Source organism: Drosophila arizonae, chromosome 2, assembly GCF_054131065.1.
Source record: "Drosophila arizonae isolate 15081-1271.41 chromosome 2, UAZ_ARI_1.0, whole genome shotgun sequence".
Classification (NCBI taxonomy): Eukaryota; Metazoa; Arthropoda; class Insecta; order Diptera; family Drosophilidae; genus Drosophila; species Drosophila arizonae.
The window spans coordinates 30,077,676-30,088,866 of record NC_142922.1 but is presented as its reverse complement, the minus strand read 5'-3'; the positions used below and the strand labels follow the sequence as shown (position 1 = coordinate 30,088,866).

At 41.9% G+C, this 11,191-nt stretch overlaps 2 protein-coding genes across 11 annotated transcripts in view; one reads left to right on the top strand and one right to left on the bottom strand.

Moving 5' to 3' along the window:
• The window catches only part of FER (tyrosine-protein kinase Fer), a 46,802-nt gene that overhangs the window by 7,417 nt on the left and 28,194 nt on the right, over positions 1-11,191 (bottom strand). For 8 of the 10 annotated variants that reach the window (XM_089461956.1, XM_089461955.1, XM_089461953.1 and 5 more), the window contains exons 6-14: positions 10,826-11,104; positions 10,584-10,761; positions 10,136-10,336; positions 6,670-7,044; positions 6,389-6,602; positions 5,617-5,703; positions 5,409-5,537; positions 5,161-5,343; positions 136-4,463 (exon numbers count right to left, since the gene is read on the bottom strand). In XM_089461956.1, the coding sequence (XP_089318082.1) occupies positions 4,312-4,463; positions 5,161-5,343; positions 5,409-5,537; positions 5,617-5,703; positions 6,389-6,602; positions 6,670-7,044; positions 10,136-10,336; positions 10,584-10,761; positions 10,826-11,104 (1,798 nt within the window). In that variant the 3' untranslated portion in view covers positions 136-4,311. Of the gene's footprint in view, positions 1-135; positions 4,464-5,160; positions 5,344-5,408; positions 5,538-5,616; positions 5,704-6,388; positions 6,603-6,669; positions 7,045-8,551; positions 9,156-9,236; positions 10,337-10,583; positions 10,762-10,825; positions 11,105-11,191 lie in introns of all 10 variants that reach the window. The other 2 variants (XM_089461961.1, XM_018008089.2) reach the window with 2 other exon arrangements.
• Srr (Serine racemase) lies at positions 966-3,755 on the top strand. The gene is made up of 5 exons (XM_018000766.2): positions 966-1,244; positions 1,301-1,371; positions 2,348-2,798; positions 2,859-3,151; positions 3,208-3,755. Exons 1-5 carry the CDS (start codon positions 966-968, stop codon positions 3,554-3,556), a joined length of 1,443 nt encoding a protein of 480 aa, XP_017856255.2. The 3' UTR covers positions 3,557-3,755.

Here is an 11,191-nt window from a genome sequence, read left to right as displayed (position 1 = left end):
GAATTCATTTAATAAACGTATATTGTAAAAGAATTCGACATATGTATATATATATGTATATGTACATATATGTATATATACTCATCCCCTTTAGAGCTACGCTAACACATACATAAATCGTTAGACAGAACTTACTCTGATTATTCAAGTAATTAATGCTAAGTTTCCTTTTAATGTCAACTCCATACAAAGCACAATTTTCGACTCAATCCTTATCGATGATATTGATGATAATCCATTTACTGCATTACTATGACATACTTGCACTGGAATAAAAATTGGTATGATATGTTGCTATATGTAAATGCGACAGCAACTGAAATGATGTTGCCAAAATAACCAAAACAATTGTGAAAATTCGTATCACAGTTCATTAATGCTTACCAAACGGGGCTTATCAGCAGTCGCCAACTGAACTCTCATAAAATTCGTGCTCTATCGGCATGAAATATGCCGTTTTATGATCATTAATATATATAAATTGGCTTACTCTCTCATGTAGAGCATCTTAGTTAAGTCATGAAATGTGTTTTGCTCTAATTGATCAGTGAGTCCATATAACTCGTCTATAATATATAGTTATGGATAAGCAGTCTTCAGTGAGTTCACATAACAAAGATAATATTGATTGGGACTAGTTTGTTTATATGTAAATTTGTGAAACTCTGGCTGGTCTACTGTGGAGTTATCGTAAGAAAGTTTGATCCAGCTGTGGAAAAAATCATATGAAAGAATCTTCCTATTGCATTCCTTCATTATATAAAGTCAAATTAGTCAGTCGGTCACTGGTTACAGAAACTTTTAGTACACCTGGCGTTTTTAAAGGGTATTTCATTGTCGGTTCTCGAACGTGAATAGCTCATACTTGTTTCACTCAATTTGATTTTATAAATGTATAGAAGTCATACCACACCGAGCAGTTGTTCGCTGTCGCTCAACAGCTCTAGTTGAATTAATTAAATTAAATGCTAATACGGCGGAATATCGAAAAAATGTCGCAGGAAGCAAAAGAGCAAACACAGAATGTCCAGAATGGCGTCTCAGCTAACAAATCCAATGGAAGCGCTGAGCACTGCAAGTTGGAGCTGACTGTTCCGAATACTAGGACGCGGCACGTATCGGGCGGAGTTGAGGAAATTGTCGATCCTTTCTGTGATTCCAAGAATCCGAAACAAATTTCATTTCACGATGTTACATCAGCTGCCTTCTTGATTAAGGGTGGTGTGGAGCGCACACCCTGTCCCGTAAGTGTTTGAATCCGATGATAGAGATGCAGTCTAAGCTCACAAGCCATTTGCAGAGATCCACATCGTCAGAGACATATGGGATGGAATTGTATTTCAAAAAGGACTTTCTACAATACACAGGCAGGTGAGTGATCGTTATGCATAGACTTGAAAATAGAGAAATTATTACTGGGTGGTAGTTGGATACTTTTATTTAAAATTAATTAGTCCTTCGGATTCAAGGGCCGGGTGTCTTTAGTAACAGGCTTGGGAATACCTTGATTTTATAATATATCGGAAATAAGTGGATAGGACTATATCATCTAGGCTAGGTCTTTTTGTATTTTGTTTCGCATTAATTTTACCGACTCACTTCTATATATTGTGTAAATATACTCAATTCAGGTCCAAAGTACTCGAATGCAATTTTCTTCTCAATATAACTGAATGTAGTATGAACATACGTATATGTATAAATGTTTATTGTCTGGCATAATATTTTCCGTCTAGCGATAAGACGTAAAACGAATATGATGCCTTTTAATAGTACTAATATTCCCAGTAATATTCTCAGAAACATCGAAATTAATCATCGATTAATAATATAATTAAATTTTATAACAAGTCTATATATGATTATAGATTCTCACCTTTCGTAGGAGATTATATTACAAATTTGTGTTGGAAATAAACGAAATGGTGTAGTATATTTTACTGCGACTGTCAAAGAATAAATATTACAAGTTTCAAGTTCCCACTTTTTCCTTTTATATTTGAACATAACGAAGGACTATATGTATTTCTACAGATTCCTTTTCTCGCAATATAATTTCTCCTGGCACCTTTATCACTTGCAATCACTTTCAATTGGGACTACGCAAATTATGTACATGCCTCTTTATTTAATCTAAGAGTGTCGTTAGATTAATTTCGACACGTATTTTGCCAAAATTCAATTACCGCCTGATAACATTGACAGCATAGGAAGTGACAAATTAATAGGTTGATTAGCAATTATAGTTCTTCCACTTGATACGACATTATCACCGGCAGCGGTCACCTCCACTGACTTCTAAATATTGTGACAGTCATATCAAAGCACAAAATGATTCTGTTTACAGCTTTAAGGAACGGGGTGCTAGGTATGCGCTGCTCAGCCTGTCGGAGGAACAGAAACGCAAGGGCGTGATCAGCGCTTCGTTGGGGAATCACGCCCTGGCTCTGTGCTACCATGGCTGGAAATTGTCGATTCCTGTTACTGTGGTGATGCCAAAGGCCGCGCCCATTATGAAGGTGCAGAAGTGTCGCAACTACAAGGCTCGCGTGATCGTCGAGGGCCAGGATATGGGCGAGGCCAAGTCGCTGGCTATGCGCATGTCGCGGGAGGAGCAGCTGCTGTATATTAATGGCTACGATCATCCGCACATTATGGCCGGCCAGGGTACAATCGGGCTGGAGATACTGGAGCAGGTGCCTGAGCCGGATGCAGTTGTCGTGCCCGTTGGCGGCGGAGGACTCATCGCCGGTATTGCCACAGCTGTGAAGGCGCTCTCGCCCAAGACCAAAATAATCGTAAGCTTTCAAGGAGTTGAGTTCTCTGGAATTTAGACAATCAACGATTCATAATTCTAGGGCGTAGAGTCGGAAAAGTGTGCCAGCTTTTCACGTGCTATGGAAAACAATGGTCCTATAAGCACGCCCATCAAGAACACCCTAGCCGATGGCTTGGCGGTGCCCAAGGTCGGAGTTAATGCATATGCGACAGCTCTGCCCCTGATCGACCGTATGGTTGTGGTGAAGGAGGAGTGGATAGCCGTGGCCATCTTGCGCTTGGTGGAGGAGGAGAAGTGTGTGGTCGAAGGGGCTGGCGGTGCTGGACTGGCTGCCATACTGGCTGGCCACTTGGACGACCTCAAGGGCAAGAAGTGAGCCTCGTCTGGTCTACCTCATACTCTTTCTCAATAACTGTTTTTATTCGCAGGGTTGTCGTGCTGCTCTGCGGTGGCAACATAGACACAACGGTCTTTGGACGTTGTCTGGAGCGCGGACTGGCAGCCGAGGGTCGCTTGGTCAAGTTTAATGTGGAGGTCAGTGATCGTCCGGGTGGCATAAACGATCTATGCTCTCGGCTAGTGCGCTTGGGTGTCTCCATCAAGGACATTATGCACGAGCGGGCGTGGCTGCGCGACATTTACACGGTGGAGGTGAAAGTGATCTGCGAGACGAGAGACTGGGAGCACAGTCTAGAGCTGAAGAACGAGCTGAAGAAATACTATACGAAGGTCGAGTTCTCCGATGTTCCACTGGCAATTAATGATAAGACTTTATAAACATATAATTTATGGTTTTGTGTGTTTTTTTTTATATATTTGTGTATGCACTATTTTTGATTTATTTTCAATTTTATTGCACAAAATTTGCAACACTGCAAAAATTTGAGCTTAATTTAGAGCTTGAATGTATGTTAATAGAATTGTAATCGTAGTAGAAATGTAAATAGCATTAAATAAATATACAATTCAATATCAAGTCAGCAGGACTCTATCATTTACAATGTGTGTGTTATCTATTCTTCTTAAATCCTAAGAAAACTAACATAGAAAACATAAATTCAAGAACTTAAGGTTAGGCGTTCATCAAGCACACGCTGCGTTTTCAAAATTTCTCTGGCTTCTTTTCATTAATTTTGCTGTTTTTGGCACAATAAGGATTCGTAATGACAAATCGTACAGGATCTCGCACACACTCACACACATACACTCTTACACACACACACACAGCAGGCACTCAGCTGATTACACATACATATATTAAAATATATAAGACTATATTATATGTATATAAATATGTATCTATATATATATATATTTTTATATATTAATATCGTCAATATGCTAAAATTTAAATATAGGCATTTTTCTTATAATGTATATGTGTATATAGTATTTTATAAATACAGGCATTTCGTTGTGTAGTCCTAGGAAATGACATACTTTAAAAGCGCTTACTCAGAACTACGTTGAGTGTGTATTAAAAATAATTATGTTAATTACAGCTTCGCACAGAACTTGGCCATCTACGGTGCTCAGTGACTGTTGTCCAGGCGCAGTATGAGCGCATCGACAACGTTGTAGATCTCATCGAAATGCGGGCGAGAATCGACATCAGCCGCCCAGCACTTCAGCATCAGACGGTACATTTCGGGAGGCGTATTCTCAGGCGTGGGCATGCGATATCCTGAAAATAATACAATATATAAATATTTTTGCTTTGTTCGCTACATATACATTACATAATCATATTTGATATAAATTTGAATTTAGAAAATCCTGAGATATTTTTTTGTATTTAATAGTTCTGTCAAGCTAGCCGATTATTAGCCGTTGAAAAATTAGTTACTTATATTATTTGATATACTATATTGCGAAAGTGTGTAAATATAGGGAATATACTTGAATTTACTAAATCTGCATTTTCTTACTTTATAATGTGAGACTAAAGGATTCTTACGAGGGATTGAATTTGGAGGAGATTTTCTGCAGACTGTTAATCCTGTTTTAATGCAGATAATCTATAATATATTCATAGTGTATATATATAGTATGCAAACGCTTTATATATTTTTCAATGTACTAATATGGTAAATTAATCGAAACGTTTTCTCAAAATGACAATATTTTCCTCTCACTACATATGTATGTATGTCCTTAACAGAATATGGAAACGGAAATTTCTACTTTGAAAATATATTTTAATACTATTTTAATACATTAACTGATTAACCTAAGTGTTTATTACATCCCTGAAAATGTATAGCATTCGCCTTAAATAATCATACTGCTTCGAGTTTGAAGCCCGATCACTTTCCCAAGTTAACTACCGAGCACCGTCTATGCAAGATATTTAAATTAATTTTCTATTAAACGATACGTACCTGTATCGATACGTTCTCTAGCACGCGAATTGCTCATTCCAGAATAGGGAGTATCGCCCTTGGAGAATATTTCCCACATAAGAATGCCGTACGACCAAACATCGCAGAGAGTTGTGTATTTGCCAAAATTAAGAGCTTCGGGCGCAGTCCATTTAACTGGTATTTGCTTCATGCCATCGGAAACTGTTTGAATAGAAAATCAGGTTGCTTGTATGATTTGATATATATTCATTTGTACGCCTATATACCTATATATTCTTCTTCTTCACGTGACATGCCAAAATCTGATATTTTAACGCTATGCTCAAAGTCCACAAGACAATTTCGAGCTGCGAGATCACGATGTATACAGTTCTTAGATTCCAGATATCGCATGCCTAAAATGAATGTTAGAGTCAGAATAAATGTTATCAATTAACAAAGAACAATTAGCAACTGCCTTGTTCCGCCACTCACCTGCAGCAGCATCTCGACACATGCCCATCTGTTGCCGTGTGGTGAGCGCATTTGAGTTTTTACGCAGATAGTTTAGCAAGGAGCCACCTGGAAGATATTAGATAATAAGTAAGTAGCATTAGAACATGTGCAATTTTTAAAGTCTAGAATCTAGAAATTAGAAGAGATCTCGAGAGGCCATTATGCTTATGTATAGTTTTAAAATTTAAATACATTTGAATACGTCTTCTAGGAAAAGCGTAAAATTATCTTTTGACAGAATCTTTGGCTTTAGTGTAAATACTCAGCTTAAAATATTGATAATTGCATTAATTTGCATTTGGGTTAATTAATAGAGAAGTTTGCATAGCAGGTACGGATTCATAACTTGAAGTGATGAGAAATTATACCAATAGTATCATGACATATGAGATATAATATTTTCTGATTATTTTACCCTTAGTAAATATTATAAGACGAGGGTATCCTCGAATATATATTCAGAATGCCAAGTCCCTAACTTTATATTCATACGGACGGACAAAAACACGTACAGCCATTCGGACATCCGGACAACTTTTTAAATGGTTATTAGATTTTAAGTTCATGTAATACCATCAAATTTTCAGTTGGTGCACCATATAAACCGATATGTAATCAACATGATAGATAATATACATTTTTAAGAAATTATGTAAAGAAGCCAGCTATGAATGAAATAACTTTGAGCATGGAAAATACATTTAACTTTAAATGACCACGTTAGATTTAGTTATCATCTATATTTACGTACCCGGCACCAGTTCCATGACAATCATAATGGGCTGCTTTTGCACGCAAATGCCAATCAGCTTGACAATGTTGGGATGATCATATTGCTTCAGGATGCGGCCCTCCTGCAAAAATTTGCGTTTCTGTTCTTCGGGCAAAGTCATGCGGCAGGTCTTAACGGCCACATCCTGTTTTGTGGACTTGAGCTTGGCCTTATAAACGTCGCCGAAGTTGCCCTGCGAGGAGACAAAGGACATTTCAATGAATTGCTACGGCGCCAACGGAGATCAGTTTGTTTATTACCCTGCCGATCTTTTCCAGGAGCACGACATCGTCGTTGCTGAGCTCCCAACGCTCTCGGCAGACGGGTCGGCGCAGGATCGCGCCTGATTTGACGGTCACCGGCAGCTCTGAGTGATACTGATGCATGATGAGCTCTTGTATGCTGGGGAAGGGCGGGCCCTCGAACCGGAAGTGACCGTCTCCAGTCGTCTGCACGATGAAATGCTTATGTCCGTTCCAGCAGACGCTCAATACAATTTGGCTCTCTTCGTTGCGAATCGTTTCGCGCACGAGGAAGTCGCCATCGTTGTTCAGCAGGCGGACGACCTCTTCGCGGGGCAGGACGCCATGGAACCACTCCTCCTCGTACAGGGGACGATTCGTGGATAGCGAGAGCTGCAAGCAGTATCAATATGGATAATTAGTCAAATGCCCCATTTAGCCTCATTTTCCATTATTATTTTCGGATTAGTTCAACATGCAAAGCACAAATTAAATATTTAACACGCCATTTCCATTGCCATTGCCATTTCCATTTCGTTTTCCATTCCCATTCACTGCCCAAACGGAAGTGTGTGGGTGCAAATACGTCTGACGAAAGTGAAATGGCATTAAATGCCTTAAAGCATTACTCAAAATAAAATAAATATATATATGCAGCAAAATAAATTAGATTCAGTATACGTGGATGCAATAAAAACAAAAAATTGGTTATTACTACGTCTATAATGGGATGAGACGATTGCATTCAAGGTCTTTCGATTGACTCACAAATATTTTCGATTTGGGCCGCTTCCTGCGCACCGGCGGCACCGGGCGACCGGCAAAGACAATCGACTCAAAGATGCCACTGTCTGTGGCACCATTGCCACTGCCATAGCCACTGCAGCTGTGGCTTTCGCCGGAAGTGGTGCTACTCATACCGCAGGCCCAAGCTCAGCTACTTGCGCAATGCTCTTTATGTCAAGGAGAAACACGCGGCGCACACTCTATTTATAATTGCGGAAAATTATTTCCAATTTTTCACTGGCCAAACAGACGCCAAACATTTCTATCTGTCTATGTGAGTGAGTGTGTGTGTATTTCTTAGCGCTATACCCAATAGATAAAATATCTGGTGGCAGTAGACGTCTTAGCTGCACGCCAGATCTGAGCAAACTGAATGAAATATTTGGATAGGATCCATAATCTTAGAGATTCAACTTGCACCTTTCTCTCTCTCTCTCTCTGTCTCTCTCATTCTGTGTCTCTTGACACGCACAAGTAAATTTAGCATAATAGCCGAGGGCTGTATGAAAAGTTAGAATGGACTGCAGTAAAATAGATTTAAACTAATCTAAATATATACAAAAGTTAAATTGATTGGGTAATTACAAAAGAGATATAAATAAAAATATTTTAAAATATTATTGATCTAGATCGTGTTGCGAAGCATAAGTTTTCCTCATATAAATGCCTTAGGAAATATTTACGGGCAGAAGATGTATCATCAACAGATTATCACATATCCGGACAATCTCTGTGTCTTATGATCCCCATAGATAGATTGTAATCCAAGAATTCATCGTCTGATATTCAGGCAATATCTGTATCTCATAAGCGACCCAGGAATGTATGATATGCTCAGAGTTGGAATTGAATTTTATTTTTGGTATTTTTGCTTGTTGGGTTAGGCTCTGTCTACGCTCTACGTTCAACATTGAAAGCAGAAAGTTGCAGAGAAAAGCTGAAACATGCAAACTGAAAGAACATGCAAACGACGGAGTACGACTACGGGAATGCGGCAAGCAATGTGCAATGAGCTCCTCTGCTGGCAGTGCGTATTTGGATTTAGATACTGTTGTGGATGCTGCAGACGGCTCGGCCTCGATGCTGATCTCGATCGGGGCTCGCTGCTACTCACACTCGCTGCCAAGCTGGGCACACAGTAGCAGTGCTCCTTAAGGCTGAGCACATCGTCGCTGCTGCTGTCCTCGTTGCCGTCGTCATCCACGTCGTTCAGCTCCTCGGAACTGTGTATCTCGAAGGAGCGATCCTTTGGGCAGGACATTCGCAGCGGCTTTGGTTTCGCCTTTGGGCAACTACAGAACTGCTCCTGCTCGGCCTGCTCTTGGGGATTTGTCTCGAACTCCTTGGCAAAGTCCAACACACTCTTGCTGGGATGAATCCGACGTCGTTTGGTGCACTGCTTGCACGGCTTGGACCGGCTCAGCTGGAAGCTGAGCAACTTGGTACGGAATGTATTGCGGATGGCTTTCGATTTCTTTTGTATCTTTGGCACTTTAAATTTCAGTCTTGAGGTTTCCTTGGACGGCATCGTTGTCGATGTGGATGTGGATGTGCTTGTCGTTGTCAATGTCGTCGCCATGGAGCTGGCGATACTTGTTGGCGGGCACGGATGGGCATTGTTGTTGTTGTTATTGTAGCTGTGAACACTGTTGCTATTGCTGTTACTGTTACTGTTACTGTTACTGTTACTGTTACTGTTACTGTTACTGTTACTGTTACTGTTACTGTTACTGTTACTGTTACTGTTACTGTTACTGTTACTGTTGCTGTTACTGTTACTGTTACTGTGTTGCGTGTGCGATTCACTGCTGTTGGAGAGTTGGCTCGGCTCGCTGGCCAGCTTAATTGGGTCCGGCTCCTCGCTGAGCGTCGCACTTTTGCCCATGCGTGCCAAGGGGCTCTTGGAGAACTCCCTGATATTGCTGATTATGTTACTGATCGACTTTTGCGTAAAGGACAGTGATCGCTTCTTTTGTTGGGCGGCATCTTTGGCGCCCTGCAGCGAGGAGCGGCACTCGGAGCTTGAGCTGGAACAGCGCTTGGCCTGGCTATCGGCATCTAGTTCTGCCTGGCGCCTTTGTACATTCACATCATCGGCGCTTTCGATGGCATTCACATCCGTAGGGCTCATAGGCTGTAAGCTGCGCTTTAGCCGATCATCGAGCACACGATTCAGTTCATCGATTCGGTCTAGATGTGCATCGATGGAGCTTTGGGGCACTGCCTGCGAATCGTCCGACTCGACGCGATTGATTTCAATCTGAATCTGATGGCAGCTGACTTGCAATTCATTTTCACTGGCAATGCTGTCAACATCCGCATTCGCATCCGCATTCGCATCCGCATCCGCATCCGTGTTCGCATCTGTTTCTTCCTCAGCAGCGGAGGGCTTGTTGGTCAGCTCCAGATCCGCATAGATGTGATTGTTGTTAGTATTAGTATTGGCAGTGGCGGTTAGGGGCGAGGATGGGGGCACGGGCAAGGCCACAGGGAGCGGTAACGGCAACTGCAAAGGATCAACTGATGGGTCATCCTCGCCCAAACACAACATCGAACACTGCGTGCGCCGCAAACGAGGCAACGCCGGCGGCTGAGCGCTCAGCACAATCTCCTCGCCGAGATAGTGGACGCTGGCCGCCAGACGCATTGGGTTAGTAACTGGCTCGTAACGTGCAGGACTACGCGTATCCGTAATTACCGACAGCGATCCCAGGCTCTGCGAGCGAGGCTGCATCTTCGAGAATCTACCTGGACGCGCTCTGGCCATGGGCGTGGTTGGCTGCGGCGTTGACTTGCGCTTGAAGTGACGGCCGCAGCCACGCAGGAGCGTCAGAACGCCACCACGGCGCATCAGCTCATTCATAATACCCAGACCTGGAGAGCTAGTGGAGTTGGAGCGCTATTGCAGCGACGCATGTTCAATTAGAATGGGTTACAGAAATGGTTTGTGGATATATATGTGTGTGTGTGTGTGTTGGTGTGTAGGTGTGTATGTGTGTATGGGGCAGAAGGCGGCATCCAAGAGAGTAGAAATAGTTGAATATATCATACGATTAGTTGATCATTGATGCTGACCCAAACCGCTACGCTTACAGCTAACCAACGCCCATATTCAAGTCGTAATTCGATCAAGCAATAACACCTACCTGCTGCTCGTTGTTAAAGCCGTGCTCGATGAAGTTCTGTTCCAGCGACAGATGATCGTCGCAGCCGGAGGGCAGCTCCTCGCAGCCCACCTCGTTCAGCGCACACTTGATCATGTCGACGAGCTTCTGCTTTTGCTTCTCTTGGCAGCGCAGCGCATTGAGGTCCTTCGACTGTCGACTGCGAATATAGAATAATGATAATGATTGTCATATCGATTGACATTCGATTGGTATCTACTCACATTTGACTATCTTTGTTGGATTGTATGCCGTTAGATGCACTGCTGCCATTGGAGATGATGCTGCCATTGGCCACAGGCGAACCCCCATTCACATGCTCAATTATCTTCAGTTGTCTCTCCTGGCAATCCTTAACGGCCGCCTCCAGCTCCAGCTGCCGCGTGCGCAGCCAATCCACGGTCAGGTTGTCAACGGTCAGGGTGCTCGCAGTCAGCTTGCCCGGTATGTCCTCGATGAGTGTCTCATCGAATTGAAAGAGCAGCGGCGTTGTGGGCGAAGTTCTGCAAATATTAAAAAACATTTATTTAACAAATTATCTCGATATTTCTTATAATATAATAATATTTGTATTTGATTGATTTAGTTAC